The 21,876-nt window shown below is 65.5% G+C and overlaps 4 protein-coding genes and 3 non-coding genes across 13 annotated transcripts in view; 3 read left to right on the forward strand and 4 right to left on the reverse strand.

Annotated features, from left to right (window-relative positions):
• PREB (prolactin regulatory element binding) overlaps positions 1 to 21,876 on the forward strand; it is a 59,945-nt gene that overhangs the window by 37,970 nt on the left and 99 nt on the right. The window lies entirely within an intron of this gene.
• TMEM214 (transmembrane protein 214) lies at positions 16 to 8,272 on the reverse strand. Its single transcript, XM_056488705.1, has 17 exons — positions 8,072 to 8,272; positions 7,407 to 7,612; positions 5,847 to 5,997; positions 5,173 to 5,307; positions 4,968 to 5,050; positions 4,558 to 4,663; positions 4,205 to 4,286; positions 4,018 to 4,119; positions 3,775 to 3,916; positions 3,384 to 3,475; positions 3,233 to 3,281; positions 2,939 to 3,052; positions 2,589 to 2,706; positions 1,750 to 1,846; positions 1,353 to 1,521; positions 739 to 890; positions 16 to 479 (listed from the first exon to the last, which is right to left on the reverse strand). Exons 1-17 carry the CDS (start codon positions 8,226 to 8,228, stop codon positions 353 to 355), a joined length of 2,082 nt encoding a protein of 693 aa, XP_056344680.1. The 5' UTR covers positions 8,229 to 8,272; the 3' UTR covers positions 16 to 352.
• On the reverse strand, positions 8,611 to 8,774 carry LOC130251939 (U1 spliceosomal RNA). Its single transcript, XR_008840261.1, has one exon. It is a non-coding gene; the product is annotated as a U1 spliceosomal RNA (small nuclear RNA).
• LOC130251798 (translation initiation factor eIF-2B subunit delta-like) lies at positions 8,800 to 10,192 on the forward strand. 4 transcript variants are annotated; one of them, XR_008840238.1, is made up of 3 exons: positions 8,800 to 9,093; positions 9,171 to 9,507; positions 9,821 to 10,192. XR_008840238.1 is itself a non-coding variant. In XM_056488719.1 (3 exons), the coding sequence occupies exons 1-3, from the start codon at positions 8,995 to 8,997 to the stop codon at positions 9,938 to 9,940; spliced, it is 411 nt and encodes a 136-aa protein (XP_056344694.1). In that variant the 5' UTR covers positions 8,800 to 8,994; the 3' UTR covers positions 9,941 to 10,192. The 4 variants fall into 4 exon arrangements, 3 of the variants coding, with proteins under 3 accessions (XP_056344694.1, XP_056344693.1, XP_056344695.1); XM_056488719.1 differs by having other exon boundaries at positions 9,171 to 9,362; XM_056488718.1 differs by having other exon boundaries at positions 9,171 to 9,351; positions 9,783 to 10,192.
• LOC130251940 (U1 spliceosomal RNA) lies at positions 10,697 to 10,860 on the reverse strand. Its single transcript, XR_008840262.1, has one exon. It is a non-coding gene; the product is annotated as a U1 spliceosomal RNA (small nuclear RNA).
• LOC130251941 (U1 spliceosomal RNA) lies at positions 13,675 to 13,838 on the forward strand. Its single transcript, XR_008840263.1, has one exon. It is a non-coding gene; the product is annotated as a U1 spliceosomal RNA (small nuclear RNA).
• On the reverse strand, positions 14,231 to 21,686 carry MAPRE3 (microtubule associated protein RP/EB family member 3). 3 transcript variants are annotated; one of them, XM_056488711.1, is made up of 8 exons: positions 21,579 to 21,657; positions 19,700 to 19,852; positions 16,833 to 16,960; positions 16,605 to 16,750; positions 16,334 to 16,490; positions 15,579 to 15,730; positions 15,283 to 15,435; positions 14,231 to 15,073 (listed from the first exon to the last, which is right to left on the reverse strand). In XM_056488711.1, the coding sequence occupies exons 2-8, from the start codon at positions 19,705 to 19,707 to the stop codon at positions 15,005 to 15,007; spliced, it is 813 nt and encodes a 270-aa protein (XP_056344686.1). In that variant the 5' UTR covers positions 19,708 to 19,852; positions 21,579 to 21,657; the 3' UTR covers positions 14,231 to 15,004. The 3 variants fall into 3 exon arrangements, with proteins under 3 accessions (XP_056344686.1, XP_056344685.1, XP_056344687.1); XM_056488710.1 differs by having other exon boundaries at positions 16,289 to 16,490; positions 21,579 to 21,655; XM_056488712.1 differs by lacking the exon at positions 19,700 to 19,852 and having other exon boundaries at positions 16,289 to 16,490; positions 21,579 to 21,686.

The following is a 21,876-nucleotide window of genomic DNA, read 5'->3' on the forward strand; positions in this document are numbered from 1 at the left end:
ATAAGGAAAAAATAATAAAATAAATCAGTTCATTCATTGGTGGAAAGGGGTGGGAAGGTGAGGGGCTCCAGGTGTCCACCCCTGATCCTGTAAGCAGGCAAACCACAAGGGGATGGGGATCACCCACCCAGGGATTGTGAGACAGGGAAAGCCAAAGCAGTCACAGGGTGTGGAAAAACCTGGATGTGTGTCTCCCCAGCTGCCCAGGAAAATAAACCTCCCCAAAAGCCCCAGATTGACCCAAAGTTCCTGTGGGCATTGCCCTTGACGCCTCTGTCCCACATCCTGCTGCACTCTGGATGTTCCTTGGCAGCTGGAACACTGGGACCCGGTGTGACCTCCAGAGAACAGCTCAGTGTCCAGAAATCATGGCCAGGGCCCAGTTTTTGAGGGCCAGGGTTGCATTTTGCAGATAAATCCAGGAAGAATAGGTGAAGCTCATCAAGTGGTCCCTCACACACTCCCACGTCACGTCCCCACTGCAAAACAAGAACAAGGGATTACAGGGGGGAATCAGAGCCAGAAGGGATGAATGACATGGGGGATACAGGAGCACCCTCAGCAGGGTCTGCCTGGTTCTGGGTCTGCAGAGCACGACTGGGGACAGCCCCAGCAGGCATAGGGAGAGACCCCTGCAGCACTGAGGGGGAGCAGAGCCCGAGGAGGAGGAGGGAGCAGAGCCCGAGGAGGAGGAGGAGGGAGCAGAGCCCCCGGGGACCCCGCAGCAGGGCTGCTCACTTGCAGGAGTCCAGGCAGCTCTGCCAGCCCCGCTGCAGCACTGCAGCCAGGCCCTGCAGCAGGGGCAGCAGGCAGCTCCGCAGCAGGAACAGCAGCAGCTCCCGCACGCACTCGGCGAAGTGCAGCAGCGCCTCGGGCAGCCGGTTCTGGAGCTGTGGAGCAGAGACACGGCCTGGGGTGAACACCAGCCCCCCAGCAGGTCTGGGCACTGCCAGTCTGCAGTCCTGGATACCTGTGATGGTCCCATCTCACCCACCCCCTTCTCCAGCATCCTTCAGCTCTCCCCATATTCCCCCTTCTCCAGAACTCAGCAGACAGGGCACCCATACTCTGAGAGACACTGGTGTCACCCCACTGCCACCAAGATGCTGGCTTCTGGAGCACCACAGTCACTGGAAACAGAGTGGGCTGTGCCACAGGAGAACATCAGAGACCTGCCATGGGGCTGTCCCCTTCCCAGAACCCAAACAATGGCAGTTCCTGCCCGGAGCAGTGGCAAACACATTACCATGCTACTTCAGCCTCGCCCTGTACCCCCTGGTACAGAGTTCCCAGTCCTACAAGCCCCCCACTGGCACTCCTTGTCTCCCCCAGCCCTGGGAGCCCCCACTCACCCAGTCACTGAGCCAGGGCAGGTTGCCATGGAGCCAGGAGAGCAGGGAGTAGCACTGCTGGGACACATCCTGGGCCATCTCACCACTCGTTTTCCAGAGCAGCTCCAGCTGTGGCCACAGCATGGACACAGCCACAGAACCGTGGTGGGCCAGGCTGTGCTCCAGCCACCTGCAAGGGAGTCCTCAGATGAGGGCAGTGCTGGACCACGGCACCGTGGCTGCCACACACAGCACATGGGCATGGAGCTGCCACCACAGTGTAACGGGGAGAGCTCCAGTCTGAGCTGGAAGTGCTTCCAGGCAGGGCTGGGGAACAGCCCCCAGCTCCCTCCCAAACCCTCGCTGTGCTGCACAACAGCCTCCCCCACCTCATCCCAGCCACGCTGGTGTCACAGACCTGTACCCCTCCAGGCAGCCAAGGGACACCTTCTGCCAGGCCAGCTGGGAGGCAGGCAGGACGCCTGAGGAGCGGAGCAGCTGAGCAGAGGACGAGGCTGCAAGAGACAAGTGTGATCCTTGAGTGGCCCTTGGCTGAGGGGACACACGTCCGTCTGTCCCCAAGGACTCTGTGGGGACACACGGCTCGAGCTGCGCTGTGGGAGCATCCTTGGGAGATGCTCCAGGAGGGGACAGATGGACAGACCCCCTGAGCAGGGAGACCCTCCCAAACGGGAACAGGGTGAGAGCAGGCTGCCTGCAGCACCTGCATCCCCCAGGACCCCCAGCTGGACAGATGGATAAGTCCCACTGCAGTCTGCCTGCAGGGCCTGCATCCCCCAGGACCCCCAGCTGGACAGATGGATAAGTCCCACTGCAGTCTGCCTGCATCCCCCAGAGCCCCCCAGCTGGACAGATGGACAAGTCTCACTGCAGTCTGCCTGCATCCCCCAGAGCCCCCCAACTGGACAGATGGACAGGTCCCACTGCTCACAGCAGCCACAGCACAAAGGCAGGGACATGGAGAGGCTCTGCTCAGGGGACCAGCCACAGGAGTGATCTCAGAGAGGGAAGATCACTCCTGAGCAAGGGGAAAAAGCCTCAAGCTTGTGACAGGATAAGTTTAGGTTGTAAACAAAAATCAGTTTTTCCATAGAAAGGGCTGTCCACGGCAATGGTGGTTTCCATCCCCTGGGGGATGTGGCACTTGGGGGGACACAGGACAGTGTGTCCTTGGCAGTGCTGGGGATGCCGGATGTTCCCAGGGGATTTCTGGATTACTGTGAGTCCCCACCGTACCCTGGAAGGAGCCGTGTGTCTGCACGTCGTGCAGGAAGAAGCCAGCAGCGAAGGCCAGCAGGACGAGCAGCAGGCGTGACCAGGGGAATCCCCGGCCCCTCATCTTGTGCAGCAGCTCCTGGGGGGAGGACAAGGCCCTGTGTCACTGTCACTGCAGGGTCCTGACACCGGGAGGCCCCAGCACAGCCCTGGCTCGCAGCTGGGACAGACACATCTGCTGAGCAGCTGGGCTTGGACAGGGACCAGCACATCTGTCTGCAGCGTGTCCCTGGCCCAGCAGCAGGAGGGGCTGAGCAGAGCCCCAGCAGGGAGCTGAACTCTGGCCCCTGGTGCTGCCTGCTGTCCCTCACCTTGCAGGCAGTGTCACAGGCGGCCACATCCTGGTCCCCTGCAGTCCCCCTGGCTGCCAGCTCCTCGTTTGTCACTTTGAAGGAGCGAACCGTTTCCTGCAGTGACTGATGCACCTTGGGGACAGCAGGGGCTGTGTCAGGACCCCCAGGTCCCCACAGACCTCCTGAGCTGCCATGGCACCAGGAGGGCAACTGCAGGTCCCGTGGGGACACTGCCAGCTCAGGGAGCTCTCACAGCAGCACGGGGACACTCTCCCACCCCACAGCTGCCCCTGTGCCACAGCTCAGCCCTACCTTCTTGCTGCTGCTCTCCCAGGACTCCAGGAGGTGGTTCAGCAGCAAACTGGGGGAAGGACAACACAGGCTTGGTTAAGAGCTCCCAGAGGGAATTTAGGTGTCCCAAAGGTTCTGTAGGTGAGCCCTGGCCCTCCCTGGAGCCACTGACCTGGACTGAGCTAGGTGCTTGGTGTAGAGCTGCCTCCAGACGCTGAAGGTCAGTGGGTCCAGGCTCAGGCACTGGCTCATGGAGGTCAGAAGCTGGGGAGGGAGCACAGCAGGTCATTACATGAGACCTTCTCCCCATCCTGCCAGACACCCCATGCTCCAGGCTGTACCCTGGCACAGCCAGCCAGCTCCTGAAGCACCAAACAGAGCTGCAGCACCCCTGCCCACAGAGGAGCATGGAACTGGACGGTCTCCAAGGGCCCTTCCCACCCAAACATTCAATGATTTGATGACTGCTATCCCCTGGGAGCAGGCAGCCCCAGTGACAGCACAGGCCTGTCCTGCCTCCTCTCCATGGGACCAGCAAACAGCCCGTGCCCTGGCAGGCTCACCTCCTCCTTCATGGCGGCGGGGCAGGCGGGCGTGGCTCGGGACAGGAAGGAGGGGAAGTAGGTGTGCAGGGCTGCCTCGGGCCGGGCGCCGAAGGCCAGCACCTTCAGGCGGGGGTAGAGGCGCCGCAGCTGCTCCTGCAGGCTGGGGGAGAGCAGAGGCTGCTGAGGGCCAGCGGGCACAGGGGGCACAGGGGGGCACAGGGCCTGCCCCATGGCACGCTGTGCCCGGATGGATCGGTGTACCTGGGGGACAGCGAGTTGTTGGGCATGAAGGCGAAGTCCAGGAGCGGGAAGAAGTCCTTGGGGCCGATCATGCCGAAGCCTTTGGTGAGGTTGGGGTGCATCCTGCAGAACAGAGCCCTGAGCTGCTGTGGGTCTGGCCTGGGGCAGTGCCAGCTCCAGAGCCCCGGGGACACAGGGTGGCACTCACATCAGGAGCCGGTCCAGGTAGGAAACGGCGTACGGTGAGAGGGACTTGATGCCGAGCACCGGGAGCATGACTCCAAGCCACACTGCAGGGAGAGGCAGGAGGCTCTGGCTGGGCTGTCCCTGCACCAGGACAGCCCAGCACACAAACCACACAGTGGGCAGGCAGGCAGATCCCTTGGGAAGGGCTTCAGCTGTGCTGCAGGAGAGGGGAGCAGCAAGCTCCCTGCACTTCCAAGCAGGGTGGCTCTTCTTGGGATCCCAACCTTTTCCCACCCCTCAGCAGAACCACCAGCAGGAGAGGAGGTCACTGGCAGTCCCAGGAGGGGATGCCATACCTCTGCTCCCAGCTCTCACCTTTCAGGCCCTCGTGGAGGTCGCTGAACCCGGCCTGCCCCAGTGCCCAGAGGACAGTCAGGCATTTCGCCGGCCGGTTCTGCTGGGAGCGCAACACCTCCAGGTACTGAGGGAGGACAGGACACAGTTGGCAAGAGCTGCAACCATCCCAGCCCAAGCAAACTGGAGCCATGGGACCAGCAGCACCCAGGCCCCTAGCCCCTGGGAGGGATCTACAGCCCCAGGTGAGGCCAGGAGCATTCTGGGGGAACAGAGGGAACCCCAAACCCAGCTCTGGGGGCTGCTGGGTGGGGCAGGCAGAGCCCACTGCGGACACAGGAGGGCAGTGAGGTACAAGGGCTTTGTACAATGGGATGGAGGAGCAGCACCACCAGGTCAACAGCACTCAAACCTGGCTCAGCCCAGCTCACCTTGCCCAGGTTGGTGGTGGCAATGCGGGGCCTGTCCAGGAGAAGTGCCTGGATGCAGATCCTGTACCCGTGCAGTGACTCCCCTGGAATGGAGATGGGGGAGATCCTGCTCAGCCACGGCCTCCAGAGAGGAACTACAAGGAGTTTCCAAAGAGGCAACGAGGCACAGACACTGGGGGAGGCCAGGGAGCCACAGGGTGCTGACCTGAGGCCTTGTCCAGCTCCTGCAGCATGGTGTAGATGCAGTGGTCAAAGAAGAGCTCCAGGACGCCCGACGCCTTTCCCAGCAGGGAGCGGATGATGCTCCTCAGCTCCTTGCTCACCAGGCAGTACGGATAGTCTGGGGGGCACGAGGGAGGGAAGAGTTGGTGAGACCCTGTTCTGGAGAGCTCCAGCAGCTGGAGGAACCAGCCCAGTGTGAGGTGGGTGCAGGGAGTGCCTCATCCTCACACCAGCTGGGCAGCACTGGCCTCCTCCCCAGTGACTCCGTGTCAGAGGCAGATAATCCAGCCCTAAGGGATGGCTTCCCATGGAATGCTGATGCTGGGGGATGGACAGGGGTCTGGAGAAGGCACTTTGTGCCCCTCCTCCCTGCCACCCAAAATGACATTCTCATTGTGAGTGGGGACTAACTGATCACACAGGAAAGGGAAATCCTGCCCCAACATCCCTCTAGCACTGGGAGTGAACTGAGCTCCACAGCAGCAGGCAGAGGTCATGGATCCCTATGGAGAAGGGGAGACTGGGGAATTTGCCAATTTGCCAACTGCACGGGCAATTTCCCTGTGTTTGTGGCCAAGAGAAGGCAGTTGTGGGGACAGCCCAGAACAAGCAAATGCTCCCTGTTTTGTCACCAAAGGACCACAGCAGGACACGGACCGTGGGGGTGCTGGCTCAGCACGGGGTCACTCCTGGGTGCTTGCAGCTTATAGTTGAGGTACCCAGCCAGGTCCTTCACCCACACTGAGGGGTTCTCGGGGAACACGCTCTTGCTCTTCTCCAGCTCCTTCTGCAGATCTGCCAGGTCCAGCTGGAAGTGACAGACAGACAGACAAACTCAACCCAGGACAAACAGAACTGGGCAAAAAGCACAGGAAGGAGATAGTTAACTCTGACTCCTAAAGGGCCACTGAGGGAAATGCTTCCAGCTCCATTCTGAGATCACTGCCCTTCCCACATGGAAATCCCCTGCTGCCAGAGCTCCAGAGCATTGCCTGGGGCAGCCAGTGGCCAGCCAGTGAGCCCATCAGCCCAAACTAAGGGCTTGCTCATAGCTGCAGCTTGGCAAGCACAAGCCCCGGTGATCCCAGCCATGGCTGGTCCACAGTCCACAGCCAGGGAGGAAACAGCATGAGCCACCCAACCCACCTGATGAACAGCCCACAGCACCAAACCAGGCACACAGAGCCATGGGCCACCAAACCCACCTGATGAACAGCCCACAGCACCAAACCAGGCACACAGAGCCATGAGCCACCAAACCCACCTGATGAACAGCCCACAGCACCAAACCAGGTACGCAACAGCAGCTCCCACCCCTCTCCACTGCTACCCAGACATGCTCATGCCCTGCTTTTACACCCAGATGGGGCTGCTCCATCAGGGCTTGCTGCAAGGCTCAGACTCTGTGAGAGCCTGACCATGTCCCCTATGAGTGGATTCCCACTGCCATGCTGAGCCAGATGCCCTTGGGCACCTTGCCTCAGCCCTGCCCTGTGAGAGGAATTCTACCCAAACCAGCTGGTGCCACAGCAGGAAACAAAACCTGCCCCCAAACCCCTATCAGTGACCTGACAAAGCCACACAGTGTGTGTCACTGCTGAGCACAGGGAACATGGGAGTCCCACACACTCCTGCACCAGCTGTCACTGTCTGCACTGGATGTGGAGAACTACTGGAGGGATGGAGAGAAACCCCACCCAGTGCAGGGGGTTGCAGAGGGAAATCCCCTGCTCAGGAGGCCCCAGGGCATGAGGGGGATGTGACACACAGCTGAGTGAGCAATGCCTGCCAACCCCGGGGACACACCACCCCAACACAGCCCGCCTGGGCCAGTTCTGGAACCCTCCCTGCTCAGACACGGTCGGGACAGGCGAGACAGACACAGACAGGTTCTGCAGATCCAGCCAGAGCACAGAACTACAAGAGCGACTCCCAGGGCCCCACCACCCAGACAGGGAGGAGGTTCCAGCCATCACAAGGCTTCCTTGTTCCAGAGGGAACCAGAGATCCCCTTCCTGCCGCTCTGCCTCCAGCACGGGGCAGCTCCTCCTATGCAGCCCACGGGGAGGTCAGCTACACAGAGAGGCTGCAGCAGGACAGGGCACTGTCTGCACTGCTCCTGTCACCCGGGGCAGACGGAACAGGGGCTGGGAACAGCAGCCCCGTGCTCTGCCCCGACACGCTCCCGCGGGCTGGGACCCAGCCAGGCACACTCACGGCTTTCAGGGCTTCCTCCAGCGAGCGGCACCGGCCCGGTTTGGCGCCCGCCTCGCTCCCCGAGGGCTTCTTGCCGCTCTTCCCCGCGTGCTGCCTGCGCTGCGGCGGCTCGGGGGCCGCGGCCGGCGGCACCTGCTCCTTGTTCTGCTTCCGCAGCCCCCGTTCGAAGCCCAGCTGGAAGATGGTGCTGGAGGTGGCGATGGGAGCTGGGAAGGGGACAGGGGAAGGGTGACAGAGAGCGGCGTGGGCAGCGGTGACACGAGGGGAAGGGGACGGATCTGGGGCACGAGGGTAGATCACATCCCCTGCCAATGCCCACACGGGGCCATGGTGTGGGGGGGGGCCAGGGATGGGGTACAGCACCGCCAGGGCCCACACAGACCCCTCAGCACCCTCACGGCGCCACACAGACCCCTCTGCGCCCCCACAGACCCCTCAGCACCACGCGGCACCGCCGCCAAGCCCAGACAAGCCCGGTACCGGAGCCGATACCGCTCCCGGACCTTCGGGACCCACTGGAGAACCGCACCCGCCCCACCCGAGGCCCTGCAGCCGAGCCCTCCCAGCCCCGGGACCCACCAGGGATCCCGGCCATCCCACACGAGCCCCCAGACCCACGGCACCTCCGCCCGCCGCACCGGGGGCCCGCGGCCGCTGACGCTTACCGGGCAGCGGCAGAGCGCGGCCGGCGTTGGCCTCACCCAGGGCACGGCGGCTGCCGGTGCCGCCCGCGGGGCCCCGCCGGCCCTTGCGCACCACCTCCCAGCGCCCGGTAGCGGCGCCGGCCATGGCCGGGCCCGCGGCCGCTCCCGCCGCCGCCATCGAGACCCGGAGCGCCTGGGGCGGCGCCGGGCCGGGCCCAGGGCGCGTGCGCGCGCCGCCGCCGCTGATTGGCCGCTCCGTCGGACACGCGCCGCCAGCACCGGCTGCCACGTCCCCGCCCCGCCTCGCTGGGCAACGTGACCGGGGGCAGGCCCCGCCTTCCCGCAGGCCCCGCCCACATAGCGGCAGCCATGAGGCGGCAGGCGGGGCTTGAGGGGGAGATGCTCTGATGACGCAAACAACTGGGCGGGGTTACAAGGTGGGGGGCGTGTCCACGGCTGCAGCGCCGCCACCGGCAGCAGAGCATTGAGACCAAGCTGGGGGCGTGTCTGTGCAAATGAGGCGCTTCTATTTCTTAAGCTCTTTCTTTTAACCGCAGAACCAGGGGAGAGCGCGAACGCAGTCCCCCACTACCACAAATTATGCAGTCGAGTTTCCCGCATTTGGGGAAATCGCAGGGGTCAGCACACCCGGAGTGCAAGGGATGAGCCTCGCCCTGGGAAAACCACCTGCCTGATCATGGTGTCTCCCCTGCCAGGTAAGTATGACCCCACCGCCCACTGCCCGCAGCCCCTGCCCGCCGCACGCACCCACAACACACGCCCACCGCCACCCCGGCCCCGCCAGCCCCGCACGCAGCCGGGCCCCAAAATCCGCGCCCCGTTCCGCACGGCCCGGCCCGCGCAGCGCCCGCGGACGCGCGAGGGCAGCGGGAGAGCGCGGGGGATTTTCTTCCCGGCATGCGGCGCGGCGCTGCCTCATTTGCATGGACACGCCCCCAGCCGCGGAGCGCCGGCCCCGCTCCCGGGCGCTGCTGCCGGCGGTACCGGAGCTGCCGGGTCGCCTCCCGCCCGCGCTGCCCGAGGTGAGGGGCCGCGCCCAGCGCCACGGAGGCTGCGGTGCCACCCAAGGTGCTGACAGGTGCCCCTGCTTCCCTGCCAGGTGTCCAAAGTGCTGCTGGGCGCCCACGCGCTCCTGGCCAATGGCTCTGTCATGTCCCGCGTGGGCACCTCGCAGATCGCCCTGGTCTCCAAGGCCTACAACGTGCCAGTCCTGGTCTGCTGCGAGACCTACAAGTTCTGCGAGCGGGTGCAGACGGATTCTTTTGTCTCCAACGAGCTGGGTACGGCTCCTGTCCCTTTCCTCCCACCTGGGACCTTCTCTCCCAGTCCCTGCTGTGAACCGTGACAGGCTGCCCTGCCCTGCCCTGCCCTGCCCTGCCCTGCCATCCCTCCTGCTGGGCAAGGGGCCACCACTTGCAGGCAGCGGCACCTGGCAGGTAGTGATATAAGTAAAATTTGGTTGATATTTGTTGCGAGTTGGGGTTAGTTAGTTTTCTAAGTTAATTGTTATAATGTTGTAGCTCCAGGGGGGAAGTTCGTTGGTTTGGGGTGTTGGTTAAAGTGTTAAAGTGTTCCAAAAAGTTAATTAATGAAAGTTAAAGGTTTAAAGGGGCTAAATTAACTGTTATAATGTTGTAGCTCTAGGGGGAAGTTCGTTGCCTTTTTGGGGTTGGCTAAAGTGTTGCAAATAGTTAATTAATGTTAGTTAAAGGTTTAAAGGGGTCCAGGATGTGGTGTGGGCTGTTCCAGGGAGACGTGGTAACACCTCGGGGTGAAGTCAGCGCAGTGACAGCAGCGCCACGGGCTGCGACAGGTGGAAGGAACTGTCCCATCACTCGACGCCCCGAGAGAATGATTGGACAGGAATGAACGCCACTAATTACCAATGGAAGCCCCGGAGACGGAGCATTCACCGCGAGGATCCAAATCCCACCAATTCCGGACCGAGGGGGTGTAAGAGGGAGTGTCGGGCTGCCGCTCGGGGTTTCCAAGGGAGCACCCGCTGTGTCAGGGTGGTGATGCCCTGTGTCGTGTTCCGGCTTGCCGAGAGGGGACTCGGGCTTATCTCGGGTCCTCCGCCTTCTACAGCTGTGTACCAATAAACGGGTGCCGGTTTTTTGAGAGAGAGTCTCTGCTCCGTTTTTAACAACCGAGTGGCTCTCAGATGGTCTCCCTGGTCTCGTTCATAACAGTAGTGGTGGTGTGTGCTGCTCCAGGGGCAGGGTGGAGAGCTGTTGTCCCTCCTCCTGATCCTTACGCTTCCTAATCCAACGCTGCGGCAGCAGCTTTGCAAGCCCGGATCCAGGGGACCTCGGCGCCCGGTCCCTGCCCCATCCCCATCCCCATCCCCGGCTGTGCTCGAACTGCGCACCGAGAGCACGACCGGACCGCCCTCGCTGCTTTCCCGTCCTGCCGGAGAATCCCAGACCCGGCCCGGATCGGCTCCTGCACCCGCGGTCCCGGATGCCGCGGCTGCCGTGTCCCTCGGGCCGGGCTCGCTGCAGGGCCGGGCTGTGCGCTGTGCTCTCGGTACACGGCGAGCAGCGACCGCGGCCACGGCAGCGCGGAATGAGAGCTCCGCTCGACATCGCCGAACCGACTAAATCTTCCCTTTAACCGCAGAACCAGGGGAGAGCGCGAACGCAGTCCCCCACTACCACAAATTATGCAGTCGAGTTTCCCGCATTTGGGGAAATCGCAGGGGTCAGCACACCCGGAGTGCAAGGGATGAGCCTCGCCCTGGGAAAACCACCTGCCTGATCATGGTGTCTCCCCTGCCAGGTAAGTATGACCCCACCGCCCACCGCCCGCAGCCCCCGCCCGCCGCACGCACCCACAACACACGCCCACCGCCACCCCGGCCCCGCCAGCCCCGCACGCAGCCGGGCCCCAAAATCCGCGCCCCGTTCCGCACGGCCCGGCCCGCGCAGCGCCCGCGGACGCGCGAGGGCAGCGGGAGAGCGCGGGGGATTTTCTTCCCGGCATGCGGCGCGGCGCTGCCTCATTTGCATGGACACGCCCCGTCTCTCCTGGGCCCCGCCCCCGCGCTGGCCCCGCCGCCCCTCGCACTCGCCCGCCCGGGCAGCCCCGGGAGCCCCGGGAGCCGCGGAGCCGCTGCCCCGAGCCCGCGGGCGCGGCTCTTCCCCCGCTCGGGCCGGGTTCTGTTCCGGTCCGTGGCCCGTGGGTCGGCGCTCGCCATCTCCCGCTGCCGCAATTGCCTTTTCCCCGGCTCCTGCCCGCTGCTGCCGCTGCCCCTCCCGGTGCCTCCCGTCCAGACCGTCCGTTCCTCTCGGGCTTCTCCTTTCCCTGAGACAGATCAGCCGAGTGTTCGGCGTTAGAGGAGAGCTGCTCAGTCACAAGCGTCTGTCTGCAGCGACCGATGAGCAGCTGAAAAACCTGCACAGTTTCGTTCAAATCTCGAGGAGCCATTTCCCCCTTTGAGCTGGATTTCCCCCCCAGAGGCAGGGACAAGGTGACGCTGCTCACCCCGGGGACTCGGGAGCAGACGGTTTCACAGCCGGCACCGCACAGTGCGCGGGGGTCTCTGCTCCGGGGCCAGAAGGGCGTCGGGATTTGGGACACCCATGCACAGCAGCAGGCTGGGCTTAGCTAAGTTCCTGTAACTCTTGAACCGGTCTATCCCGATGATTTAGGCTCTTCTCGGGGGGAATTAGAGGGGTAAATTCGAACTGGCAATAACCCAGACTCTAAAGAAGAGCCTGTTACCATTTCCAGTCTCCTCGGGCCTCTCCTTGTTTCGGGGTTGGTCTTTCCTTACCGGCTGCACTCCCCGTTTCAGTCCAGCTTTTGGCAGGCTCAGGTTTCTCTCATGCCCAGGATTCCCAAAGGCAAAGCAGAGGCACGAGTGCACCTCAAACTTCACCGGGCATTTCCTGCTCTTCCCCCGGGTTTCCCTGGGTGCGTGGGCAGAGCTGCACTCTCCTTGCATTTTCCAGAGGAATATGCAAACTGGTCAGAGAGCTCTGGAAAAGTTAATTGTGCGTTTAACTTGCACAGCAAACCCTGCCTGAGCAATGGCAAAGGGCACTGGGGCACGTGGAGAAAGCGATGGGGTCACTTTGCCTTCCCAGTCCCGAATTCCAGGGGCTGTAAAACGGTCCGAGGGATTTCCTGCCCTGAGGGATTTCCTGCCCTGAGGGATTTCCTACCCTGAGGGATTTCCTCCCATTGCAGCACCAACAGCGACCCTTTGCTCCAAGGTCCCTTACAGCCGGTAACTATGGAACGAGGTATTCCAGTGTCCACTGGGAAATCCACGCTGCCATTCCCTGGCTAAACTGGAACCAAAGGATTGCCCGGGGAAGTGGGAGATGTTCCAGTCCCCTTCACTCCAGCCCAGTTTCTTCCTCTTCTGATTTTTCCTTTGTCCCTGTTCAGCCCATCCTGCCTGCAACCCACACCCTGCTACTTTTGGAGGGCCAATCCCAGCTCAGGACCTTGTCCCCAAAATTCACCTCTCCTTCTGCCTCTTCGCTGCCCCTGACAACGGATCCAGTCATTTCTTTTGGCTCTTCTCCTCCTCTTCTGCCTCTTCCCGTCGCTACAGGCATCACTAGGGAAATAACCATCCTCTCTGCTCCTTGTCTTTTCTGGAGTTTCTTTCCTATACCTGGCACTGACAGCGGGCAAGCATCGTGTTAAAGAGCACCGTGCTTCCTTCCCTTGCCGTGCCCCGATTGGTTTGGGATCTGGATCTGACTGGGATCTGTGTCCGTTTGGGGTCTGTGTCTGTTTGGGATCTGTGTCTGATTGGGATCTGTGTCCATTTGGGATCCGGGTCCGTTTGGGATCTGTGTCCATTTGGGATCTGTGTCCGTTTGAGATCTGTGTCCGATTTGGATCTGTGTCCATTTGGGATCTGGGTCCATTTGGGATCTGTGTCCGTTTGGGATCCGGATCTGTTTGGGATCTGGGTCTGTTTGGAATTTGGGTCTGTTTGGGATCTGAATCCCTTTGGGATCTGTGTCCGTTTGGGATCCGGGTCCGTTTGGGATCCGGGTCCGTTTGGGATCTGGATTAGTTTGGGATCTGGATCCATTTGGGATCGGGATCCTTTTGGAACCTGTGTGTTTGGGATCAGGATCCATTTGGGATCTGTGTCCATTTGGGATCTGTGTCCGTTTGGAATTTGGGTCTGTTTGGGATCTGAATCCCTTTGGGATCTGTGTCCGTTTGGGATCCGGGTCCGTTTGGGATCGGGATCCCTTCGGAAGGATCCGGAGGGGCGCTGGACGCTCCCGGAGCCGCCAGGGGGCGCTGAGCCGAGTCTCGCGGCGCGAGGCGGGGTTTGGGAAGGGGGCGTGGCCATGTAAATCACACCCGAAGAGGGGCGGGACCCAGGGAGAGACGGGGGCGTGTCCATGCAAATGAGGCAGCGCCGCGCCGCATGCCGGGAAGAAAATCCCCCGCGCTCTCCCGCTGCCCTCGCGCGTCCGCGGGCGCTGCGCGGGCCGGGCCGTGCGGAACGGGGCGCGGATTTTGGGGCCCGGCTGCGTGCGGGGCTGGCGGGGCCGGGGTGGCGGTGGGCGTGTGTTGTGGGTGCGTGCGGCGGGCAGGGGCTGCGGGCGGTGGACGATGGGGTCATACTTACCTGGCAGGGGAGACACCATGATCAGGCAGGTGGTTTTCCCAGGGCGAGGCTCATCCCTTGCACTCCGGGTGTGCTGACCCCTGCGATTTCCCCAAATGCGGGAAACTCGACTGCATAATTTGTGGTAGTGGGGGACTGCGTTCGCGCTCTCCCCTGTGATCTGGTCCAAAAGAGATTAAATAGCCGCAGCTCAATAGACGACAGCTGTTTTTCGGGGGTGCTCCTTATCTTGCTGATGTCACTGCACCTCCGCGCCTGCCAAGGTCCGTTCCGCACCTGTGACCTGTGTCCTGCCGCACCCGCAGCATCCTGCCCGAACCTCGGCAGGAGCAGGTGCCCGCGCCTCCCCGGGTCTTCATAGCGCAATGAACCTCTAAACAAACCGGTCACCCAGTTTCTCAGCCCAGCCCTCCTCTCACGCTGTGCTCCCAGAGCCTCCACCCGCGTCGACTCCAGCTTCCACCCTCCTGCCGAGGTTCTGTCTGCACGGAGGAAGCCCCAGGAAGTGAGCCCAAGACCTTGCAGCGACCCCCAGCACGGGCAGGACACAGTGTTACCACACGAGTTTATTTAAATAAAACCGAACACAGATGCAGCGTTGCGACCGGAGTGATGGACCAGACAAGCGATGCGACAGGGACATGGCAGCCAGGGCGGGCGGGCGCTGCGAGCCCTCGCCGAGGGTGACCCACCCCAGCCCGGCTCCTGGGGCCACGGGCGAGAGGAGAGGCCCCCTGCCATTCCATGCTGTAGTGAGGACAGGCTCCCTCTCCGGGACCCCCGTGGCTGCAGGTGCCCCCCGCTGCCATGGCCGCACTGGGCTGGGGCTTCCTTTTCATCTTCCCAGGAATCTGAACCAACATCTCTCTCCTCTGTTCCGTGGCGTCCCGCTCCAACAGGCTGCCAGGCCGGCACTCACTCACTCCACCGTGGGGGTCCTGGGGCCTCGAGGGTCCCAGCAAGGGACACGGCCCCCCAGGCCAGCCCCCGAGCACTCGGTGTTCCTTCTCACTCTCACCATGGGCAGGCAGGACACCAGGGCGGATGTGGCACTCGCTCACACCGGGGGGACAACAGAAATAAATACGGGGAGGGGGTGGCGCGGGGCAGGCCCCAGCGCGGGGCCAGAGCCCGTCCCCAGCCCCAGCCCCAGCCCCAGCCCCGGCGCGGCCGCTCCCCGCCCGAGGGATGTCGCCGGTTATGAGGTGGAGGCTCCCGCGGGCTGCCGAGGCGGCGATGGCGTGTGACGGTGGGGGCGAGGCGCGGGCTCGGGCCTCCATGTCTATGGTGGGGGCGGCGCGGGGGCGCGGCGCGGGCCGGGGCTAGTACTCGTCCTGGTCCTCTGGCGGCTGCTCCTCCAGCTCGTCGTCCTCTGGTGGGGCGAAGCCCTCCTAGGGGGAAACGTGGCAGCCGTTGGGCACAGGTGGGCACACCAACCTCCACCTGGCGTGGCACGAGGGCTTTGGTGAAGCCCAACCCGCTCCTGGCACCCCATGGAGTGAACAAGGCTGAGGGCAGCAGGGGGGAAGGGAGTCCCTCCCCTCCCAAAAAGCAGGATCAGGACGTGGTTCCAGGGGCGCCCCGAGTGCCCGGCCCTCACCTCCGTGGCATAGAGGACGCTGACGATGCCGGTGATGATGGGGCTGTTCTCGTTCTCGTGCTCCTGGCAGATGAGCTCAATGTCCCGCAGTTTGCTGAAGTAGAAATCCCGCTCCTTCTCCAGCCCATCCACTGTCAGCTTCAGGTCCATGAGCTGTGCGAGAGGGAAAGGGCGAAACCTTCACCCCACCAATCCCGCAGTGCAGCCCAGTGCCCCAACAAGGACCCCCTACCTGGCCGAAGCCTCCAGTCACCCCCAGCCCTGCGGTTCCCCCAGGCCCTGGCAGGGACCCCTACCTGCTGGTTGAGCTCCAGGATCTGCGCGTCGGCCTCGGTGCCGCCGTTGCGGGCGGCGGGCGAGTTTTTCCGTAGGATGCCGCTGGGCACGTTGCCGAGGCGGGCTGGGTTCGGGGTGTTCTTGGGGCCCGTGGGGGAGGTCCTCTGGGGGACTTGACAGCACATGGGGACCAATGGGTTAATGGTGGCTGGGGGGGCTGCCAGCAGGGACCCCCTGCACGGTGTGGGGGCAGCAGTGGGCAGGCAGACACCCTGTGCAGAGCCACGGCTCCAGGCTCTCCCAATTCAGCCTCCCCCCTGCCTCAGTTCCCCCTGGCAAACCTTGCCCCCAGCCCTCCAAGGGTGCTCGTGGCTTGTTTGAGGTTCAGCACGGGGTCTGAGAAGGTCCCAGACCTTGGGACCAGCACAGGGAGACCCCAACGCCCACAGGAGCTGCATGGTGGTGGCACAGCACGGGGGGATGGCAGCCAGGGGTGCTGGGGTGACAAACCACCCCCAGGCCAGGCTGAGCAGGCAGATGGAGGCAGCCAAGGTCCCTCGTGCTCCTCCTGCTGTCTCGGGGTCCCTGCAGACCCGCCCGGCCCCCCCGGTGCAGGCAGGCAGGCAGCAGAGCGGGCGCAGGCAGGGGTCAGGGGGACGCCTGGCCGTGGCCAGCGCCACGGGGGGCAGAGGGCGGGGGGGCAGCGCTCGCTGGGGTCCCCAGACATTACCTGCAGTGCCAATGGGTTTCTTGGGTTTGTTGTAGATGTGATCACCTGGGTTAGGGGGGGGCGCGACGTCCTGGCCCTGCCGCGCCAGCAGCGGGTTGTACTCCTTCCCGTCGTAGTTGGCGTCAAAGAATTTCTTGAACCACTGGATGAACTCAAAATTGTCCTGGAACTTGCCCTTCACCAGCCGCTCCACAGCAATGATCTAGGGGGACACGGGGGGGCTGGCAGGGCATTGCTCCCAGCTCAGCAGGGACACTGGCACAGAGCAGCACAGACCCCCATGGGGCAGCCCCCCCCGCTGTCCCCAGGGACCTACTTTGTCCACTCCCATCTTCTTGAAGGCGGCCTGCAGCACCTTGAAGTTGTGGATGTACTCGTGCTCCAGCTTGGCCTGGAACTTCACCTTGCGCAGGTGCACGCAGCCGGGGAACAGCATGTCCATGAACTGGCAGTACGCAGCCCCTGCGCCGGCCCAACCACGGTCAGCGGGGCTGGGGGCACCCTGGAGACCCCCCACGTGCCCTGCACCGCCCCGCGGGCCCACCTGAGCAGAGCTGCTCGATCTTGGTGTAGTTGAGCTGCAGGGAGTCGTTGACCCAGGCCAGCATGTCATGGCGGCTCAGGTTCTCGCTGGTCACCGACGTCGAGTACACATTGACGGCCATGCCCCAGCTGCCAAGACACAGGGGTCACACCAGCACCCGGGGCACCCCAACCTCCACCAGGGGCACTGGGATCCGGGTGTCATCCCACCCACACCCTGACACTGGGGGCACAGCGACCCAGGGTGTCCATCCCACACAGACTCCAGCAACAGGGGCACTGGGATCTGGGGTGTCCATCCCACACAGACTCCAGCAACAGGGGCACTGGGATCAGGGTGTCATCCCACACAGACTCCAACACCAGGGGCACTGGGATCTGGGGTGTCCATCCCACACAGACTCCAGCAACAGGGGCACTGGGATCAGGGTGTCCATCCCACCTGAATTCCAACACCAGGGGCATTGGGATCCGGGGTGTCCATCCCACCCAGACTCCAACACCAGGGGCATTTGGATCCAGGGTGTCCATCCCACATACACCCTGACACTGGGGGCATTGGGATCCGGGGTGTCCATCCCACCCAGACTCCAACACTGGGTTCACTGGGATCTTGGGTGCCCATCCCACCCAGACTCCAACACCAGGGGCACTGGGATCTGGGGTGCCCATCCCACCCAGACTCCAACACCAGGGGCACTGGGATCTGGGGTGTCCATCCCACATACACCCTGACACTGGGGGCACAGGGACCCAGGGTGCCCATCCCAGCTGTGCTCCAGCACCAAGGGACAGCAGGGCCAGGCTGCTACGGTGCAGCCTGTGGGACCCCCAGCTCCAGCTGCGCCCCGGGCTATGGCAGGGAGGCATGAGGGCCCCCGAAGCCCCAGTGTGGCCCACCCGGCCAGCTGGACCCCTACTCTGAACAGGGGTGCCCAGGGGAGCCAGTTTTGGTGGATTGCTGGGAGCAAGGCACGGATACAGTGCAGGATGTGGCTCATGGGGAAGGTGTCCCTGGCCACAGGCACTGCTGAGGGAGTGGAAGCGCTGCCGAGGGCACTGCCCCACTGCCCCACGGCCCACGGGGCTCCTGGGGCTGCTGCCCATAAGCAGCTTAGGGCCCCCCTCTCGGGCCCCCGGTGCTGCCTAATCTGCCGAGGCCGGGATCGGGATCGGGGTCCATTAGAGCAGGGCTTAGAGGGGCAACATCTGCCGGCAGGCGGCCTGTGCCCAGATGGCTGGGGGCTCCAGGACCCCCTGGCTGCAGTGCCAGCATGGCAGAGCACAGGGACCCCACGGCGGAGTGGGGGGCACTGAGCCCCAATCTCACCATCCTGCACAAAACGCTTTGGTGCAGCGACCGACGAGCGGCTCTGCTGCCCCTTCCCGGGACTGGGGGTCCCGTGTCCCCGCGGCCCCCCCGCTCGGCAGCGGCGGCAGCGGCGGCGTTAATCCGCTTCCCTCCCCGGCGAGGGGGGCTGCGGGCCCGGGCCAGCTGCCAGGCGGGGGCTGGGGGGAGGTGCAGCCCCCCGAGCCCCCCCTCCCGTGCCACAGCCCGGGGGAGCGGGGGGGACACTCCCAGCGCACATCTGCGCCCGGGAGGAGCAGTGTTGGGGGCCTGCGGGGCGCTGTCACCCCCCAGGACCCGTTCGGGGGGCAAAAGATCCCGGTGGCCGCAGTGCCCCCACTCTCGGGTACCGCACCACGGTGACTCAGCACCGGCGATGTCGCACGGGCGATGCTGAACCCCACCGGCAGCCGCGGCCGGGACCCCCGGGACCCCCGTCCCACCCCGCCGTGTTACCGCACGCAGCCGCGGGGGCGGTTTCGGTATTTTTAGCCACCACCGCAGCAGCTGGAACCGAGAACCGAGGCCCCCGCGCCGCCGCCGCCCCCGGCACGGCGAGGTGCGCACCGACCCGCTGCCGGCACCGGCGGGAGCCAAAGCCCGTCCCGCCGGCGTCCCGGCAGTGGGGTGCGGGCAGGGGGTGCGGGCAGGGGTCCCCCCCAGGGCTCTCCCCATCTCCCCCCCTCCCCTGGCTCCGGCAGCGGAGCTGAGTCATGCGCGGCGCTGAGCCAGAGCCACGCGCACTGCGGTGCCGCGGCTGCCGGGTACCGGGGCACGGGCGGCAGCGGGGGCGGCAGCGGGGGCGCCGGGCACGGGCGGGGGGCGCGGGCTGCCTGCCCGCCCCGGCGAGGAGCAGCTGACAGCCCCGTGCCACCGCCGGCCCTTCCCCAAAGCAGCGGGGCAGCTGCCGGCAGAGCCCGAGCGGGGTCCCGCCGCCGTGCCCGAGCGGGGGATGCTCGTGGGGCCCGGCACGGCCGCCAGGGCTCTGCGGCATCCTGCCTGTGGGGCGCTCGTGGGGACGGGGCAGGGACCCCCAGATTCCCCGCCGGGATGACGGGATGTCACCGCGCCAGCCGCATCTCCACTCCCGCACACGCCGGCACACGCGAGAGCCCGGGGGCGAGCCCTGACCCGCGGGGAGCGCCCTGATCCACACCGAGAGCCCTGACACGCGGAGAGAACCCTGACCCACCGGGAGAACCCTGACCCCGCCAGGCACCGGCGTGTCGCGATCGCGGAGCGGGGACGCCGCCGTGTCCGTATCCCCACCCTCCCAAACGCCTTCCCGAGCACGCCCCGGTGTAATGACAGGGCAGCCAGGGCCCGAGGCACCCTCCGACCCGCTGCCGCCCCGACGCCGGGCGATGGACGCGCCCAGGGCCGGGAGCCTCCGGCCCAGCCGGTTTGCCGCCGGCTCTTGCCAAAAAACACGAATGAAAATAAGAATTCAGCCCCGATTCCCGGCAGGCCGTGGGGAGAGGGGTTGCTGCCGGACGCCCGGCCAGGCGGGGGACGCTTACCGCTGCATTTTAATTGTCCGGGCGGGAGCTGCTAATCACGGCCCCACGGCGACCGAAGCCCCGGGCGTGCGTCCGTGCCCGTCCCGCGGCGCTGCCGGGGCGCACGCAGAGGTCGTCCGGGCCCGGTCCCACGGCGCAGCCCCCCCGGCCGCTCTGCCCAAACAAACGGGAGCAGAGTGAGGCCGTGAGGTGCCAGCGCGGCGGCCGAGGGCGGCACCGACGGCGGGCACCGGGAGCTGAGCAGCGCCTCGGTGCCGGCCCGGCAGCAGCACCGCGGTGCCGGTGCGAACTGGGCTGCTGCGACTGGCGGGTTCTATTTTGGGAGCCGTCCCGGTGGCTTCTCAAGTGACAAACACGCGAGGGGGGTGGCAGACAGCCCGGCGGGGGCCGAGCGCCGTGCGGAGCAGCCACGGAGCTGCCGTGATCTGGCAGCGGGCTCGGTAGCCCGGGGGCTAACAGCCAGGGCCGCTCGCCCACGTCCTCCCCCAGGTGCCTCCCAGAGCCACTTCCCCCACCCGAGCAGAGCATCCCCGTGCCGTGCTGGGCACAGGTGGGTCCGGGCAGCGCCCAGCTCGGCGCCGGCTCCATCCCCAGCTGCGTACCGGCTCCGGCCCCGGCCCCCTTCCCTGTTTCCCGGTGGCAGAGCTAGTCCCGGCCCGCGGCGAGGCGAACCGGCCGTTCACGCACCGGGAGCCGGCGATGCTCGGGGAGCAAAGCGAGTGCCCGAGCGCCCAAATCCCCCCGCCGCGCTCGGCTCCCGCTAACCTAAATAACTCAGAACAGCGGCGGGAGCATGTGCAGAGCGCAGCCCTCCCCCTGCTCCTGAAATATTAATGCCGCGGGATGAGCCGGGCCGGGAGAGCCGGGCTGGGTGCGGGACGCGCTCGCATCTCCGGCCGGGACAAGGCGCCTGTGACATGCCGCGGGGCACGGCTGTCCCCAGAGTGTCCCCACATGCCGGACGGGAGGCACCGTGAGCGCTCACGACACCTCCAGGACCCCCGTCAGCCCGCGGGGTGCCCGGGGGGCCGGGTCTGTGCGCCCGGGAGGAGCCGCTCGGGAGGATCCCCGGCGGGAGATGGGGCTGGATATCCCGGGAACGGCGGGGGAGCGCGGAGAAGGGCCCGGGCCCCGTCCCGACACGCACGCGTCACTGACACCGTCACCTTACCGGTGCCGCCGCCGTACCGGTGCCGCCGCCGCCATGAGTCCGGGCACCGAGAGCGCGTCGCGCTCGGTGTGTCGCGGTGACAGCCACCTGCCGCTCCGCACCGCCACGGTGGCATCCCGGGAGCATCACCCACAGCGGCCCCCGCGGGACGGCACCGGCAGCGTCCGAGCGGCGGCGGCGCGGGTCCCGCACGGCCCTCCGAGACCGGAGGGCTCCGGGTGATGCCCGGGCCCCGACCGGTTCCCGGGCCGGTGCCGCGCGGTGCCGACGCCGAGACTGCGGCTCCCGGCGTGCCGTACCGGTGCCGTGCCCTGCTGGGGTCGTTCCATGCCGGGCCCGCACCGTGCCGTGCCCGCGGTCCCGCGGCCGCCGCTGAGTCAGGCCGGGTCTCGCCGCCCCCGGCCCCGCTCGGCCTCGCCGCTCGGCCCAGACCCGTTCGCGGCCCGGTGTCAACCACTCCATCCCCGGCGTTACCGGACGCACGGGCCCCGCTCTCACCTCCGGGCGCTCCATCCCCGGAGCCCCTCGCCCCTCTGGCCTCGCTCCTCCAGCCCAGCTCCCGGCCCGGCCCCGCCACCCCATCCCCGGAGGCCCCGCGGCCGCTCGGGCCGGTCCTGCCTGGCGGCGGCGGCCGCTGCGGGGATGCGGGTGATGTCAACAGCGCTGCCCGCTCCCTCCCCTGCCCGCGGACGGTCCCGCCGCACTCACCGCTCGGCCGCGGCCGCCGCCGCTCCGCTGCCCCCGCTCCGCTGCTCCGGGACCGGGACCGGGACCGGGACCGGGCCGGAACCGCACGGACCGAGCGCGCCTGCGCCGCCCCCCCCGCGGGCGGTGCCAACAGCCTCGCCCCGCCCCCGCTGCCATGGCAACGGGTATAACCACGCCCCTTTGCGTATAGAGATGAACTGACCACGCCCCCTACCGCAACGGCAATTGGTCTGGCCACGCCCCCTCAGTGCCATGGCAACGTGCATGACCACGCCCCCTCCCGCCATGACAACAGTCA

This window comes from Oenanthe melanoleuca, chromosome 3 (genome assembly GCF_029582105.1).
Source record: "Oenanthe melanoleuca isolate GR-GAL-2019-014 chromosome 3, OMel1.0, whole genome shotgun sequence".
Lineage (NCBI taxonomy): Eukaryota > Metazoa > Chordata > Aves > Passeriformes > Muscicapidae > Oenanthe > Oenanthe melanoleuca.